We start from the raw sequence: 17,608 nt of genomic DNA on the forward strand, positions 1-17,608 counted from the left end.
GACCTCACTGCAGGTTAGGAAAGGGCCTGGAGACCCAGGTCCGCGGCGTGCGTGACCGCTGCCTCTCGAAGGTGCTCGGGGATCTTGGGAAGCAGAACTGCTCCCATGCTGGGGTGGCCCCGTCTCCTGGGTTTGGGGTCTGTTGTTCCAGCAGACTTCATTTCTCTTGGCAGAAGTCCTCGTTGGGCAGCGTGTTCCGGCAACAGTCTGTCGAGGACAAAGAGGACAAGCCACCTCCGCGGCAGAAGTTTGTGCAGTCAGAGATGTCCGAGGCCGTGGAGCGAGCCCGAAAGCGCCGGGAGGAGGAGGAGCGCCGAGCACGGGAGGAGAGGCTGGCTGCCTGTGCCGCCAAGCTCAAGCAGCTGGACCAGAAACGTAAGCAGGCTCAGAAGGCGGGCGAGGCCCCGAAACCGGCAGAGAAGGAAGTGCCCCGATCTCCAGGCACCGAGAAGGTGCCCCCGCAGGAGAATGGCCCTGCTGTCCGCAAAGGTAGGCACTGGGCCCTTGTCCCATCAACTGGACACCCTAGGCTGTGGGTGCCTCCCCGCCTTACTGGTTCAGCCTGTGGCGGGCAGCTGGAGGGGGCGGGGAAGCACCGGCCGTTGAGTTTCGGCTTGGGTTCACGTCCCGTGTCAGGGTCTGAAACCGGCTGGCTGTGGCCACTCACCTCCCTGGTGCCCGTTCCCTCATCTGTAAACTGGGCTGGAATTAGTACGCACTTTGCCACACGCTGAGGGGCACGTGAGATAACGTACAGAAAGCACCTCGTGCAGCTTCTAGATACGGAAAGTGTGCGCGCTGCCCGCTTGGTTGTCATTCCGTACCTTGTGGCCATTCTCACCCCTGCCACTGCTCAACCAAAGATGCGGATGGTGGCGGGCCTCAACGCAAGCCCAGGGTCCTCTGAGTTCATTTAACAAAATCACAAAGTGGGGCGACTGGCGGGCTCGGCCGGTGAAGCGGCTGACTTCAGCTCAAGTCACGATCTCACGGTTTGTGAGTTCAAGCCCCACGTCGGGCTCTGTGCTGACGGCTCAGAGCCTGGAGCCTGCTTCGGATTCTGTGTCTCCCTCTCTCTCTGCCCCTCGCCTGCTCTTGCTCTGTCTCTCTGTCTCTCTCAAAAATGGATAAACATTTAAAAAAAAACCAAAATCACAAAGTGGGGCGCCGGGGTGGCTGAGTCGGTTAAGCGTCCACCTCTTGATACCTGCTCAGGTCATGATCTCATGTTCGTGGGATCGAGCCCCAAGTTGGGCTCTGTGCTGACAACACGGAGCCTGCTTGGGATTCTCTCTCTCCCTCTCTCTCTGCCCCTCCTTCACTTGTGCTCGCACATGCACACACTCTGTCTCAGGAAAGAAAGAGAGAGAGAGAGAGAGAGAACCACAAAGTATCTTTGTGACCTTGGGGAGAAGCCCGCCTGCTTGTTAGAGTATGTTCTTCCTGGCCTGGATTCTGAGGGCTGGATCCACACGGCTCCATAAGATGTTGAACAGCATGGCACGTCGGAAAGTGCCTTGTAGCAGTTGTAAAGAACATGTTCTTTGTGACCAGCTTTGTTCTTTGGGACCTTCTTAAACGAACTAAAACCAACTCTGTTTAGGAGAGAGGGGCCCGATGTTAGTTTCAGACCTGAAAGCTTCTCAGGTGGGTCTTGCTCATGGTCATGGTCCGCTGGTCCTCAGCCCTCTTCTGGCCAAGGAACACCGAGAAACCGCCACTGTCCTGCCCATCGCCTCTCACTGAGGCCCAAGTGCAGCCTGTGCTGGTGTCCACACTAGCTGAGACAGGCAGTGGAGAGTCCAGGAAGCGGGTGCCATGGTGTGAGTGTGTTCAATTGAGACTGGCCTTCGGGGTGTGTGGGCACCTGCTCTGTGCTCTTCCGTGTTCCCTCTGCGCTGCACCGCTGGGTCCCTGAGGCTTTGCATCAGGGTTTGGGTGTCCCCTGCAGTAAAATCAAGAATGCCGATGTCTTTTCTACTTCGTTAAAGCTGTAAAGGTGGCTTGAGGTAAGGAAGAAGGGAATTTCGGAGAGTCTACAGATGCGAAGTTGTGTGGAGCACTTGCTACCGGCCTTGCATGGATTGTCTCCCTTAAGGCTCACAAAGGCCTGTGGGATGGACAGAGTTGCTGTCCTCCCTTTACAGATGAGGCAGCCAGCCAGGGGACGCGTGCTGACTTGGTGGCCGGCACGGCCTTTGGCTGCATTGACTCATGTCGCTCAGGTGATGGCTGTGGGCTATCGCCGAGCTGGTGGCCGCTCTCTCATTTCCTGGGGTCCTTTTCAATAGAACCCTTCTCTTCTGGAACCCTGGTGGTTCCTCTGACCTCTCGACCCTTAGCTCTCTCTCACCTCTGAAGCGATGGCGTCGTGGGGAGTCCATGACCTCGTGCACCGTCCGTGCCAGCGAGAGCAAGCGTTTGCCGTAAACGTTTGACTGGCCCGGCTTCTGTGAGCTCACCGCAGCCGTTTCTCTGGTTACTTGTCCTCTAGGCTCCCCTGAGTTTCCTGCCCAGGGAACCCCCAACACGTTTTCAGAAGAAGCCCCCGCGGCTCCTCCGGCTGTGGCTCAGAGTGGCGGCGGTGAGGAGGGCGCCAGGGAGGCTGGGTCCCCTGCACAGGAGTTCAGCAAGTACCAGAAGTCTCTTCCTCCCAGATTCCAGCGCCAGCAGCAGCAGCAACAGCAGGTAAACAGATCCGACTGCTGAGTGTGGATGTCCCCTGTCTCCTCCTCTGGTCCCCTCCCCCTTCGATGAAACGAAACAACTCGAATATCCCCATCACTGGCACGGATGTTAGGGGCTGCACCTGAAAACTTACAGCCTTGGAAGATCATCCCTGGCCGTGTTTTGTTTTTCCGAGTGATTTCTCCCGTGGATGAATAGAACGGTTGTTGGTGGCGTCTTCCCTCGTCTGGTGTTGGTGAGGCAGTGGCAGCGGGGTGTGCACTCACCCAGTGCAGTTTCGCTGAAGAGTGGTGTTTTCGTTCAGAGCAGTGCACTGCAGCCTGTCCATAGGCGAGCGTTGTCCGCCCTGGGACCGTCCCAAGGAGTGAGGAGGCCCGGGAGGGCTTGGAAAGCTGGCAGAGAGGTGTACTAGCTTGGGATAAGCACGGGGGTTTGTAGGGGTTGAGTTGAACTGCTGTGCATCCTGGTCCTAATCGTGCAGTTTCTCGGGTCGAGTGTGGCCTCAGATGGCCCAGGAACAACGAGTACCGGCCTCAGAGGGGCAGCGAGGGTTTTGTGGCACCTGCATTCTGGTGGATCGGCGTTATTAGTGTCATCTTTATTAGTGTTTTGTGAACTTTAAAAGGGACCTGCTCTTCGCCCCAGAGAAGATTACGTGGGTGATGGTTGTAATCGTACCGATCTCTGGTGGCCAGCTGGAAGCACCGTTGGTGATTGTGTGTGTTCCAGGAGTGATAAATGAAGGAACAGATGATTACTGATGAGCAGTGCACTCGGGTGGGAAACAGATGAAACGTGGACATCACGTAGCCCAGCAGCTAGATGTGCAGTAAATCATCCTTAATAACAACGATCCCGGTGCAGAACATGTGTGCCTTAGGGACACAAATCAGGATCTCCAGCATCTCCAGCCTTTTCCAGAATCTCATTTGGTTGCCTGTAAAACCTTCACCCCAGACCCTCCTTCCCCTGGGCCCCTACGAGGTCTTCCGGAAGCTCATCAGGTCCTGAGCGGTAAACACGAAGCTGTGTTCCTTGTGTGCTTTGACGGTGTTATAGTGTGAGCCAGCACTGTGCAGTTACTCCCCGGCTTGGTGGAGAACTACTGACCAGGAAGGTCTCTGGGGTGACTCCAGCCAGACACAGCAGCGAGAGCTCCTGTGTGTAACGCTTCTGGGGGGTGGGGACGGGTAAGTCCTTCTTCGGGAAGAGAAAGGAGTCTGAAAGCACCAGGACTGCCGAAGGAGCCTGGCAGACAGACTGTCTGGTCAGGTTCCCCGGGGGCCTGGGGTCCAGACGGGGGAGGAGCTCTGGGCGGAGGCCCACAGAGCCGTCCTGGGAATCCAGCCCGGACCTTTTTGTTTGCAGATGGGAAGGGTGCGGCCCGGTCCGCTTTTCTTGTCTGACTCTGCACCTGAGTCCTGCCGGAATGCTGATTCCGGGTGCACTGGAGGGGGCAGCCCTGGAGGTCACTGATGTGAAGGGGCAGGGCTGGAAATGAGCCCCCACGGGGTCTAGGACCAGATTTTGAAGGTTTTGCTGATATTCATCCATTTGTGCACTGGATTTTCTATGTGCCGTGACTGGTGGTAGGCCGCAAGGATACGACAGTGAACCCGGTGTGTAGTTTCTTAACGGTTTTGTGAGGGAGACCGGCAGCTCAAAATGATCACCCGTTGTCAGTGCTACAGAGGTGAAGGACCAGTGCTGCAGAGAAGAGGCAGGGGCCTCATCTCGTCCGGGGACTCGGGGTGGCTGCCCGGAGGAAGGGCGTTTTGAGCGGAATCCTGAAGGAGGAGCAGGGATGAGCCGGGATGCAAGGGAGTAGGAAGCCTCCTAGACGGAGGGCCCAGTGTGCAACCAGGGCCCCATGTGGGCAGGCAGTCGTGTGCAGTGAAGCTGGTGGGTGGTCGGGCAGGTCACGTGGGGCCTGGTGGGACTCGGGCTGTTCCGTGGAGAGCTGTGGGGAGCCATCAGAGACTCCTACAGCCCGGGGTTAGTGTGCCTGTGTGTGTGAGTGTGTGTGTATGGGGGCGGGTGGGGGTGTGTGCGTGTGTGTGTAGTGTGTATATGTGTGAGAGTGCGTGCATGTGCGTGTATACACCTGCACGGTCTCTGCCCCGAGCACCGGTCTGACGTGTTCTCTCTCTGTCTGCTCAGGAGCAGCTATATAAGATGCAGCACTGGCAGCCCGTGTACCCCCCACCTTCCCACCCACAGCGCACTTTCTACCCCCACCACCCCCAAATGCTGGGCTTCGATCCCAGGTGGATGATGATGCCTTCCTACATGGACCCACGGATCCCGCCCACTCGGGCCCCAGTGGATTTCTACCCGTCCGCCCTCCATCCCTCGGGTAAGCGAGCCCCAGCGGGCCACACCAGTGGAGTCCAGGACGGTGTGGTGTTCGGGGTGTTGCCTCGGGACTTAGGCCCGCCCGGGTCCAGTCTGGCCGCTCCTGTAACTCACGTGACCAGTCTGAGTTTTAACTTTGTTGTTGGCACCATGAGGGCATGGATAGTACCAGTCGCAAAGAATTACTGGGCAGAGTCTTTCTGATGATGCATTATATGTTGTTTTAACTAGTTCTGATGTCCCTGCAACGTCCTTTTTTTTTTTTTCTTGTTTCTTTCTTTTTTTTCTTACTGAAGGATATTTCTCTTTCCATTCTTAATTTTTTTTGTGACTTCTCTCTTTTTTTCCTTGATTTCTCCTCCCCATTTTTAAAATGCCATTTTTAAAAAGCCACTTTTGGGTTTCTTAATTCTTTTATCTTACTTGGTTTTTATTTCATTAATTTTCCTCATTAATTCCTTTGAAAGTATTGTACTCTTTTGTAATTGCGTTGAATACTTAGCCCAGTAATTTCTGATTTTTAGATGTAAGTATTTAAGTATTACTTTAGTTGTAAATTGCTATGAACAGGAGTTTTAAGATACAGCATTTTTGTTACTGTACAGTTTTCAGTGCTCGTCAGATTTTGATTTGTTACCTTTCTTTGGTTGATGGTTTTTAATAGTATGGCATAAATTTTCCAAATACAGAGTTTTAAGAATATCCAGATGGTGTTAATTTCTAACGTGGCTGCTTTGTGGTCAGATACCATTGTCTGTATGATCTAGAACAGGGATCAGGAAGCTTTTCTATAAATGCCAGATAATAAATATTTTGGGCTTTGAACAGCTACTCCATTTTGCTGTTGTAGAACAAAAATGACCAAAGACGATAGTGATTGAACGAGTCTGGTCGCTTTCCAGTAAAACTTTATTTTTAAAAACAGGTGGCGGGTCAGGTTTCACTCAAGGGCATTCGTATGCCAGCTAGCTCCCGATCGAGATTGCTTGGTGTTTTGTTGAGATTTTTTTTGTAGGCTATTACATACTCTTTATTTAACATTCCGTGTTTTCTTGAAAAGAATATTCTCCAATTGGATGTGGTCCATTCCATCGAACTTGCTGGCTGTGCTGTGCGAGTTTCTCTCACATCCATCACGATCTGTTACCCCCCACCCCCCCCCCCCAATCACTTACTAAGAGGTGCGTGAGAATCTCCCGCTGTGACTGTAGGTGTGTTGAATCCCTAAGCCTGTCGGGCTTCGCTCTGTCTGGAAGCAAACAGGTTTGGACTGATGTATCTCGTTCTCCTTATCCTCACACAGCACTGTCCTCCTTAACTGTGCTTTCCACCTCTCCTGCCCACCGTGTCTGATACTGATGTCATCATTCCAGGTTTCTTTTGATGAAGATTCATTTGGTATCGTTTTACCATCCGCCTCCCTGAGCCCTTTTTTGCAGGGGGCGTTTGTAGGTACAAGATGCGTATGGTTTTACCCCCTCTGAAAATCTGTGACTGTAATTGCCAAAGTGCCCCTCTTTGGATTTGGGGGATTATGATATTCGGATTTTCTGCTGTCCTACTTTATACTTTCTGTTGATCCCACCTTTCTTACTTTTCTTCTTCCTTTTTTTGCATCAAGTTTTCCTACGCTTCCGGTTGTTTTACTCCTGCGTGCTGTTTGTACTGTGTCAGTGGTTACGTGACGTTCTGATGCGCACCTGTGACTGGCATAGGCTGATGGGCGTCCTCACCCTTCACCCGAGCCGATTAGCTCATCGGTCTGTCTTCCGAGTTCTCCCTCGAGCTTTAGTTCTTGTTTTTATGCCACCAAATCGGGCATTGTTTCTGTTGCTTCCTGCAGTCTGCTTCTGCAGACTCGCCTGTCCACAGCTTCACTAGTTCCTTCCCGTGTGTTCCATCTGGGTGCGATACGCTTCTTTGCAAAGTACATTCTGTCGAGTTCTTCAGGAAGGTTTTCTGGCAGTAGGTTTTCTTTGCCTGAAAAAGTCTTTATGGCACCCTTTCTCTAGCTGGGTGTAGAATTCTGGGTTGGCACGTCTCTTTTTCAGGACCAGGGAGGTAGTAGTCCATTTTCTTCCGGTTCTGTGGCTGCTCAGAGTGATCCGTTTCTGTGGAACCCACTCTGTGTTCTTTCTGGCTTCTTTAAGATCTCCTCTTTCCTCTGTGGTTTCGTCTCCCCGTGTTGTGTCCATTTTCTCTCTCTCTCTCTCTCTCTCTCTCTTTTTAATTTTATTGCCCAGTGAGTTTTTTCAGTGACTATATTTTTTATTATTGGAATTTCTTTTGTCATTTCTAGTGTGTGTGTGTTTGTGTGTGTGTCATGTTTTTCTTAAGGTTTTAATTCCTTTTTTATGCTTTTAATAACTTAAAACCTGATTTCTAGTATTTATTATTCTGTTATCTGAAGTTCTCAGGCAGGTAACCCTGTGGGCTCACTGTGGGCTAGTGGTGAGCAGCTTCCCACACGTGCTGGGAATTTTGGATTGTGAGCTCATTTTCTTTTTTCAACGTTTTTTTATTTTATTTTATTTATTTTTGGGACCGAGAGAGACAGAGCATGAACGGGGGAGGGGCAGAGAGAGAGGGAGACACAGAATCGGAAACAGGCTCCAGGCTCCGAGCCATCAGCCCAGAGCCTGACGCGGGGCTCGAACTCACGGACCGCGAGATCGTGACCTGGCTGAAGTCGGACGCTTAACCGACTGCGCCACCCAGGCGCCCCTGTGAGCTCATTTTCAACAGAGCTGTATTTGTTGTGGGGATCCGGTACAGCTCGAGTGCAGAGTCTGTCTCTCCAGTTATGTTTTCTCTTGCCTTCCTAGAACCCCTTGCTATTCTAACTTGGGAAAATTCTGGACCGCTCTTGGGGAATGCATCTAAACCCTCCTCCCCACAACCTGCATGAAAGCCAGCACAGTTATACATTCCTAGCAGCTAACTATTTTTCCCGAACTGGCCCAGGCCAGGACACAAACTTAAGTTGTTTCCCTGTACTAAAGAGCGTGTGTGTGTGTGTGTGTGTGTGTGTGTGTGTGTGTGTGTGTATATGTATATATATGTGTGTATATATATATATATATACATATATATATATATTTTTTTTAGTATTTTTATTTTTTTATTTTGAGAGAGAGAGCGAGCCACCCATGTGAACAGGGAAGGGGCGGGGAGAGAGAAAGAATCTCAAGCAGGCTCCACACTGCCAGTGCAGAGCCTGATGTGAGGCTTGAACTCACGAACTGTGAGATCATGTCCTGAGCCAAAATCATGAGTCAGGCACTCAATCGACTGAGCCACCCGGGTGCCCCAAAAGAGCATGGATTTTTAAATCTGCCTTTGAATTGAGGGCCTCTGTCTTGAGCAGCTTCTCCTTGTGCAGAAAGCTCCATCCCCTGTGCTGCCGGGGGTCAGAGTCCAAGCCCATGGTTACTAGGACTGACAGGTGTATTCCCCTGCTCCCCTCCAGGAAGCACCGGCTTGTGGCGCTGGCCGGTCGGTGGCTGTGGTTTCAACTCCCTGGGGATTTCCCAATTTCTTGGGAACACAGCTCTGCAAGTGATATGTGTGATGACCTATTCTGCCCCGCACGTTTGTGGTAGCAGGGTTTTCCAGGTAATAAGAGCTGTGAAAAGAAGCCAGTGTGCCTCATAATGAGTACTTAATGAGTGGTGTGTAATTAATTTCAGGGTTCCAGAGAGGGTCCCCACCGGCTGACTCACACTAACTTTATGTTGGAGTCACGGACCAGTGGCATTTGAAGAGGGCGCTCTAGAGCTAAAAGAAAGCTTTAACGCACCGGCCTAACGCAGAGCCGTTTTCTGGCCAGATTATCTCTGTGTAAAAGCCACACAACATGCGTGTATGCTAATAAGCTCTGTGAAGAAAGTATCTGAAAAATCAGATCTTTTTCTGTCCACAGACTTAGGCCTGATGAGACGTTTAATTTCTGCACCACCTCCCTCCTCACTCTCCCCAGGTTGATGGACGTGGACAGATAGGCCACGGTGGCGGGGAGGGGGGTGGTGGCACACTTTCCCCTGCTAGCTTATGTCTGGAGGGACCGAGGTGTCCTCTGTGTCTTAATCACCTCAGGCCCGTTAAACAGTTTATTGTCATCTGTGCACCCCCATTCACCGTATAAAAACGTGGAGTGTGGCAGTCAGTCCTAGGGCTAGAGATAAAAGGAACTGGGGCACCGGGCTGGCTTGTTCAGGAGAGCATCCGACTCTAAATGGTCTAAGGGTTGTGGGTTTGAGCCCCATGTTGGGTGTAGAGATTACTTAAAAATAAAATCATTTTAAAAATAAATAAAGGAACTGATGGGGGCACCTGGGTGGCTCAGTCGGTTAAGCGTCCGACTTCGGCTGAGGTCACGATCTCACAGTTAGCGAGTTCAAGCCCCGTGTTGGGCTCTGTGCTGACGGCTCAGAGCCTGGAGCCTGCTTCGGATTCTGTGTCTCCCCCTCTCTGTACCCCTCTCCTGCTTGTGCACTCTCTTTCTTTGTCTCTCTCTCTCTCTCTCTCTCTCTCTCTCTCTCTCTCTCTCTGGAATATAAATAAACATTAAAAAAAAAACAAAACTGAAACCAGAATCCCTTCCTAAGGCTTGCTGCTCGGGGTTTGAAGCCTGCAGACGGCAGCTCTTGGTCCGTGTGCCTCTTGGCCACACGGCTGGTCTTCCTCACGCCTGGGCAGGAGACCTCAGCGTCCGTCCCTGCCCGCACACAGACCCTCGAGGCCGACGGGTTGACCTCTCTAGCCTTTTGCTGACACGATGGGCTCTCTAGTTAGATATTTCCAGTTTCCATTTGCCAGTTTGAGGCACTCTTCAGCATGCGGGGGAGCGCAGGTTGGACCTCACAGGTCTTAGAATGGATCCGTAGACCCCTCCCGTCGCGTGCTCTTGCGCCTTCAGAGGTTCCGTGTTGAGAGAACACGGAGGGCTCGGCGATGGCGAGCAGGTGGGGTGCTGTGTCCGCCTGATAGGGTAACTGGTAACTACGGTCTCCCTCGGGCCTTGGGTTGCCCCCGAGATTGGAGTGCGGCTCAGTGCTGGCTGATGCAGGGTGATTCTTTGCCTGTGCCTCCTTCAGGACTGATGAAACCCATGATGCCCCAAGACTCCCTCGGTGGGACTGGCTGTCGCTCTGAGGACCAGAACTGCGTGCCCCCGCTGCAAGAAAGGAAAGTGGCCGCCCTCGATCCGGCCCCCGTGTGGAGCCCAGAGGGCTACATGGCGTTGCAGAGCAAAGGCTACTCGCTTCCGCAGCCGAAATCAAACGACGCTTTGGCCGTGGACATGCACGTCAGGTGAGCTGGAACTCGGCCGTCCCGGCCTGCAAGTGAAGGCAGGATGTCCAAATCCTGCTCGTGCGGGGCTCCGGGAGGGGGCGCTGTCCCCGCAGGCAGTGTCCTCCGTGGACGGGGAGTACGAGGAGGTTTGCTGGAACGCTTTTGTGTGAGAGGCGCTCACCTGCCGGCGGGGCTGACGGCCGAGGAGAGGTCCTGGGTCAGAGGCAGATCTGCTGAACCTTGGGTCAGGGCGAGGGGTGGGGTCTGGCGGGGCCGCGTGCCCGGGTCGTGGCTCCTTCCCGTCCAAGTGGAGCAAGCTGGCCCTGCTGGCCCAGGGCCCCAGACTCTCCGTGGACTCCCAGGCTCCAGCTTGTCGCTTGAACCAGAGGATCCCCAGCTGCTACGCCTCCAGGTGGCACGCTGAGGCCACCAGCAGCCCCCGCGTTCTTCACTCTGGACTCCATGGGCCGCCGACCAATCCATGGCCCGGCAGCTCTGAGACGTGTTTAAAGCTAGAGCAAATGTTGGTGCTTATGTTTTTTTTCTTTTTCATTTTCTCTTTAAAAAAGATTTTTTTTTTCTTTTTAAAACTAAGCCCTGTGTTCAGCACGGAAACCAGGAACCAAGCTCCAATCACATTGACTGATTTTTCTGGTTCCTTTTCAGGAATGAAAGCTCTTACTCTGCCCCCCCCGGAAGGTCAGGGGGTGTAGGTGCCCAGCGCGATCTCCTTGAGGAGAGAGGGGAGGAGTTCTTGAGTGCTTTTGACAAGAAGGCCCCAGCAGACTTTGACAGCTGTGTCTCTTCTCAAAGAATAGGCCAGGAGCTTTTGTTTCCACCCCAAGAAAATGTTCAGGAAGCGGGTGCTCCTGGGGGTCACAGCCCAGACCTCAGGTGTTCCCCACTGGAGCCCGACTTTGCCCCAGCGGAGAAAAAGCCAGAGTATAGCAGTTGGGACGTTAGCCACCCGCCAGAGTCCACGGACACGGCCAGCGGCATCGAGAAGGGAACACCCCGGGAGGAGCCACCCTTTAACGTCTCCGCCTGGGAGAAGGACGGGAGCCCCAACAAACAGCCGTCCCTGGAGCCCGAGTGGACTGCCGAGCCCCGGGGCCCCGGCAGCCAGCACCAGGAGCAGACCAGCAGGACGCGGAGGTCGGGACCCATCAAGAAGCCCGTCCTGAAAGCCCTCAAGGTGGAGGACAAGGAGAAGGAACTGGAGAAGATTAAGCAGGAGCTGGGGGAGGAGAGCGCCCGAGTGGCCAAGGAGAAGGGGCCGGCTCGCAAGGCAGAGAAGGACGAGGATGAAGAGAACGACCCCGCGCTGGCCAACTCCTCCCCCTCCCCCTTGGAGGACCAGGGCCCCGCCCGTGCTAGTGTGGGCCGCGAGGCCAGCAGGTGTGACGAGGACGAGAAGCCGGCCAGGGCCTGGGAGGGCAGACCCTCCCGGGAGTCCAGTGACACGCCCGCAACAAAGAGGAACAATTGGATCTTTATCGACGAGGAGCAAGCTTTCGGGGGCCGAGGGCAGGCCCGGGGCCGCGGCCGTGGCTTCCGAGAGTTCACCTTCCGAGGGCGGCCGGCGGGCGGTGGCCCAGGCCTCTGCGGTGGGGGGGTGCTCGGGGCGCGGGGCGTCTACGGCGGCGGCCAGAGGAGTGGCCGCGGCCGGGGGCTGCGGGACTTTGGCCAGCCGGAGGACTTCCCCAGGGCCAAGCCGCGACGGCGCATCGCCAGCGAGACGCACAGCGAGGGCTCTGAGTACGAAGAGCTTCCCAAGCGGCGGCGGCAGCGAGGCTCGGAGAACGGGAGCGAGGGCTCGCTCCTGGAGCGGGAGGGCAGCACCCTGAGGAGGGGCGACTTCAGGGACTCCTGGCGCTCCACCAAGGCATGCTCCGAGGACCACGGCGGCCCGGAGACCAAGAGCCGAGGCCCTCGCGCCTTCGGCCGGGCGCTCCCTCCCCGGCTGAGCAGCTGCGGCTACGGCCGGAGAACCTTTGTGTCCAAAGAGGCCGCCCACTGGCAGAGCAAGGGCCCGGGAGCCTCCTGGCAGGAGTACAGCTCCCCAGACACGTGCGGGTCCCGGCGACCCGCAGACAGAGACTGTGTCCCTGACGCCTACAGACATTCTGACTCGCTTGGCGCCAGGGCCTTCGAGGACGGCCGCCTGGAGGACAAGAGGCCCTTCTTCCCCGATGACCATGCGGCCGACTCGGAAGGCGCCGAGAACCGGCCCTTCCGGAGAAGGCGCCCCCCGCGTCAGGACAAGCCCCCTCGCTTCCGGCGCCTCCGGCAGGAGCGGGAGTCCCTGGGCCTGTGGGGGCCGGAGGAGGAGCCGCACCTCTTGGCGGGGCCGTGGCCGGGCCGGCCCAAGCTCTGCCCCGGGGACAAGAGCGGGTCCCCCGAGCTCTCGTACCAGAACTCGTCCGATCACGCCAACGAGGAGTGGGAGACGGCTTCCGAGAGCAGTGACTTCAGCGAGCGGCGGGAGCGGCGCGAGGGCCCGGGGGCCGAGCCCGACCCGCAGGCGGACGGCAGCCTGCCCGGGGCCGCCGCGGGTGAGAAGAAGGAGCTGGCCAAGAGGAGCTTCTCCAGCCAGAGGCCCCTGGCCGACAGGCAGAGCCGAAAGCTGGAGCCGGGGGGGTTTGGGGACAAGTCCGTTAGGCCAGGTGGTGGTGACGCCTCTCCCCGTTATGACAGCCAACAGAACGGGACGCCTTTGAAAGCCAAAAGGTAAAACGCAGACCGAACCCCAGGCTCTTCTCTGTTGCTGTTCTGTTACCAAGCCTGTTGTTGTAAGCAGCACCCATGCATGCATGCCCTGCCGTGTGTCCGGCGCCCCGACTCCGTCCCTCTGTCGTCCTCCAGGAGGGCCGCTGCCCACCCAGGCCGTTGTGTGTGGGCGTCTCCATCACTTGCTCTCACGCTGCTTGTCTGCCTCTCTCGTGGCATGTTGTTGTTGTCGTTGTTGTTGTTGTCGTGGCTTGAAAACCGAAACCCAGAGCCCCAGCCCGTTGGTCCTCGAGTGGTGGCTGCCCCAGCACCCGTCAGGAGAGCTCAGCCTCCATCAGTACCCTTTGCCGCCCCGCCGAGGGGGACGCTTCCTGTGCACGGTGCCGGTCCCCCAGATTCCTCTGCCCCTGGACTGCTCTCCCCCCGCGTCCTGCTGGGCCATCTAGCCTCCTGGTCCTGTAGGGACAGCTCTTCCCAAGTGGCTCTGCCTCTTGGCGGTGAGGAGATGCGGCTCCGTTTCAGGGATTGACCACCTCCTGGTGGGAAGAGCCAGGCAGTGGCAAAAGCAGGTGAGCTGCCTGAGGCCCTGTGAGCGTCTCTCAGGGGATCTGGAGGCTTCCAGGTGGCTCAGGTTTGTGTGGCTCATTGCCTGCAGGCTGCCTGGAATCCGGGAGAGGGGAGAGCCCGTGCAGAGACTCACTCGTGCAGCCTGCTTTTTCTGATCCATGCCTCTGCCTGAGGAAGGCCACTTCCTACCTCCCAGTCTCCTTAGAAACCTGGGGGCCAGAAACCTGGATTGGAATCCACTCAGCTCCAAAGAAGGAGCCCTAGGGGAATGCTGATCTTTCCAGGTGTTGGGCTGGCCTAGCTTTCCAGGCCCCAGCTGCTGACTCGGGGCTTTGCTTCTGACTTCTGCTGAGAGCCTTGTTGTGTGGCCTGGCCCGGCTCCTTGACTCCCTGGTCAGTCTCCCGTGCCAGGAGCGGTAAGGGCTGTGGCCCTGCTCTGGGCTTTCCCCTTTGTTCTCTCCCGTCTGCAGCCCTGCTGAGTTTGGCACGCAGTGGGAAAGAACCGAGGCACTGAGCCCTGGGAGGGGTCAGAGAAGAGCAGTTGTCCCCGTGAGCTGGCAGTGTGGCCGTAGGAGGGCTGCCGCTGGGGAGCAGCTTCGACTGCGCAGAGGGGGCGCGCTGTAGGTCAGGGCCCCGTGTCCACGTGCGTGCCGTGTGCACATGCTGATCGTCCCTTTCTCTCCTTCCCCGGCCTCTGGCCGCTTCTGAGCTAACGCGGTTCTTCCTTCTTCCTAGGTCCCCAGATGAGGCCTTGCCCGCGGGTCTCGGTTGCGGCAGTGGGAGCAGCCACTACGTGCTGGAGCGGGTGGCCCACGGTGCCTCCGACATCCCCGAGGCCTCCTGTGAGACGGCGGAGGAGGCGGCCAAGCTGGTTGCTCAGAGGGCGGGCGAACAGGGAGAGACCATGAAACAGTTTGACCTGAACTATGGAAGTGAGTCTGTCCCCTCACATCTTCGGGCCCCTCAAAACCGAGGGCCACGGTGGCTTTCGAGGGTTGCTGGGTTTGCCCATCCGTTCTCTGAACATCGTGGCCTCTGGGCAGGTGGTGGGCCAAGTTCCAGGGCAACGCTGGTGAGCAGAACGGATATGGTCCTGCCCTCCTGCTGCTCACAGCCTTGCCACCCCCGTAGCAGCCCCGGTGCCCCAGTTTTACAGAGGGGGACCCCGAGGCCCAGCGAGGTTGTGTGGTGTGTCCAGGGTCACGCGGCTGGCTAGCACCAGAGCAGAGACTTCGGGCACCAGCGTCTTTTCTTAAACTGTAGTGTTACTGGCGTCTGCGGTGTGAGACGACTGTGTGCCGAGGAGGCCTGAGGCGGGGGGGGGGGGGGGGGGGGGGGTGGTGGGGGGGGGGGAGAAGGGACCCCTTGAGGATTTCCATAGACTCCAAGTACAGTCTGCTCCTTGGAGGCATCAGGCCTGGTGCCGCCCGACCTTCGGAGCTGAGCTGTCCTTAGATATCAGAAACCGGTAGGGTTGGGTTATTCTTTCTTCCGATGAATGGAGACACTGTCCCTTCTTGTGAAATCTGGGTTCAGATTCCATCATTGAAAACTGCGGGTCCAGCCCTGGGGAGGAGAGTGAGGTGGGCCCCATGGCGGGCGAAGGCTTCATTGAGGTCCTGACCAAGAAGCAGCGCCGTCTGCTGGAAGAAGAGAGGAGGAAGAAGGAGCAGGCCGTGCAGGTAGGGGGTGTGGGGAGGAGGGCAGGCCGGCACAGAGAAACCCAGAGCGAGGAGAGAGTTCTGAATCAGGCCCAAGCTAGAAGAGGGGAAGGCGGGCACAGCAGCGTGCTTGTGCTCCCGACATCCACCAACCCTGTTGTCGTGTGGGAGTAGGTGATGTTCGCCCAGTGCTTGGAGAAGGTGACTCATCCCAGGTGACAACAGGACGCAGACCTCCCTCAGGCCCCCCTCCTCCCACCACTCCAGCCTGTGTGGGATGAGATTTGTCACCCGGGGCGTCTCGAGGGCCGGGGACCCTGTATTCAAACTGCAGTCAGGCCTGGACCCTGCACCCTTGGCCTCTGCAGCCTGCGTGCGCCGGCCTGTCGCCCTTCCCGGGGATGGTGTGGTTGGCCTTGCCATTCACCCGTGGCCGGGGCCTTGAGATGCCCCTGCACCGCTGGGGCAGTTTCCCGTGGTGTGGTTCTGGCGGGGAGAACTCGTGCTTCACGCCTCACGTCTGGGCCGGACAGCGTCACCTCTTTTCTCCTTAGGTGCCTGTCAAGGGTCGAGGTCTTTCCTCCCGTATTCCTCCTCGGTTTGCTAAAAAGCAGAACAACTTGTGCCTGGAGCAGGGTGACGTGACCGTTCCTGGCAGCAGCCTGGGCACGGAGATCTGGGAGAGCAGCGGCCAGGGTAAGAGTTGGGTGCTTGGGCTCAGCTGCTTGGTCCACGGCTGTCCCCAGGGCAGGGGGTCTCTTCTCTGGGAGCGTCCCGTTTTGGGGCTGTGCATGCCTGTGGGGTTTGTTTGCCTGTCTCCTGCCTCCTCTCCGGAGCCACGGTGTCAGATCCCGTCTCGGCACCACCGGCAGCCCCTGAACAGCTGGAAACTCCCCTGCCTGCGATTTGGGGCAAGAGCGCACCATTCATTGCGTCCACTGATCTGGACAAGGGAGGCCCCGTCCCTGGCCGGCTCCGGTCACGGGGGGAGTTGGCTCGACTCCTTTGCCCCTGTCAGGCACCCAAGAAACTCAGCTTGTGGAGGAGCACCAGGTGACCGCCAGGGCGGAGGAGCGGGTCCGAAGCTTTCCCGTCTGTGCCGCGTGCCGGCCCTGACGCCGGGCGCTCCTGGCCCCTCCTCCTCATGCTCTCCTGAGCCAGACAGGCTTGAGACCAAAGCGAGGAGACCTGACTTTTTGGAAAATTTATTTTCCTGAACTTAAAAAAAAAAAAATCAAACCCAGTGCTCTTTTTTTTGGTAACTCTTCGTTTTAAAATACAAAAGCAATTTTTTTTTTTTTTAGCATTTGTTTTTGAGGGAGGGCACGAGTCAGAGGGGGCAGAGAGGGGGACAGAGGACCAGAAGCAGGCTCTGCGTTGACAGCGGGAGCCGGACGTGGGGCTTGAACTCACGAGCTGTGAGATCATGACCTGCGCCGAAGTCAGACGCTCAACCGACCGAGCCACCCAGGTGTTCCTGAGATACAAAACCATGTTAATCGAGCAGATTCTTCATTAGTGCCTGCTTGAGGCAGAGCCCTGGAGAGTACACAGGTGAAGAAAAGCATGATGCTTCACAGGGGAGCCTAGAGAAATTACCCATTTCCAGTGTGTTAAACAAAGTAGCCGAGGACCCTGGAGTGCAGTGACGCGATCCCAGAGCCACATGACACACTCAAAGTTCTGGGTCCTAGGTGTTGATTCTTTGAATCTTCCCTCCTGGCCTATCACGTTCCGGGCTAAAACCTAGGTTCCAACACGTTACAAATAACACTGGACGACGTTCAACTCTGATTCGAAGTATGATCTTCTCTTCTTAAAATATGGCTGTGAGTTGATTTGGTAGCACACGTGAGCAGGGTATCCCACTCCGAATGTCCGCAGATAACCTCCCAGGTGGTCGCTCGGAGCAGGCTGGACGCCAGCCCCTGCCCTCGGGCCTTTACTGCCAGGACCCGCCTCACTGGCCGCTCAGCCCGGGGGCGCGTGCACGGCTTCAGAGGGTCCCTGGCTCTGAAAATAGCACGTCGGGTTTGCATACATACGCAGGGTCTGCGGCTTTGGTGGGAGTCCTGGAGTGGTCCTCGAGCTAACAGAGGTTGAGTAGTACCAGCCTAGATCCTTGAGAGACTCTGTGAAGCTGCCAGGCTTGTAGAAATGAACAGGCGGCTTAAGATTAAGACCACGTCAGTACACGGAGTAGCGGTACAGCTTTCTCACGGATGTGAACGAGAAGTTGCTGGCGTGCCTTCCAGAGCAAGTAGCGGATGAAGTAAAGGGAAGCACGCTTCTTGGAGTGTGAGGATGTTGGG

At 56.4% G+C, this 17,608-nt stretch overlaps 1 protein-coding gene across 12 annotated transcripts in view; it reads left to right on the forward strand.

Annotated features, from left to right (window-relative positions):
- The window catches only part of PRRC2B (proline rich coiled-coil 2B), an 87,819-nt gene that overhangs the window by 55,729 nt on the left and 14,482 nt on the right, over positions 1 to 17,608 (forward strand). For 11 of the 12 annotated variants that reach the window (XM_023242870.2, XM_045042913.1, XM_045042914.1 and 8 more), the window contains 8 exons: positions 174 to 489; positions 2,495 to 2,688; positions 4,849 to 5,044; positions 10,140 to 10,356; positions 11,005 to 13,068; positions 14,371 to 14,567; positions 15,172 to 15,317; positions 15,851 to 15,992. In XM_023242870.2, the coding sequence (XP_023098638.2) occupies positions 174 to 489; positions 2,495 to 2,688; positions 4,849 to 5,044; positions 10,140 to 10,356; positions 11,005 to 13,068; positions 14,371 to 14,567; positions 15,172 to 15,317; positions 15,851 to 15,992 (3,472 nt within the window). The remainder of the gene's footprint in view (positions 1 to 173; positions 490 to 2,494; positions 2,689 to 4,848; positions 5,045 to 10,139; positions 10,357 to 11,004; positions 13,069 to 14,370; positions 14,568 to 15,171; positions 15,318 to 15,850; positions 15,993 to 17,608) is intronic. The other variant, XM_045042917.1, reaches the window with a different exon arrangement.

The sequence above is a fragment of the Felis catus genome, chromosome D4, assembly GCF_018350175.1.
Source record: "Felis catus isolate Fca126 chromosome D4, F.catus_Fca126_mat1.0, whole genome shotgun sequence".
In the NCBI taxonomy this organism is placed as follows: domain Eukaryota; kingdom Metazoa; phylum Chordata; class Mammalia; order Carnivora; family Felidae; genus Felis; species Felis catus.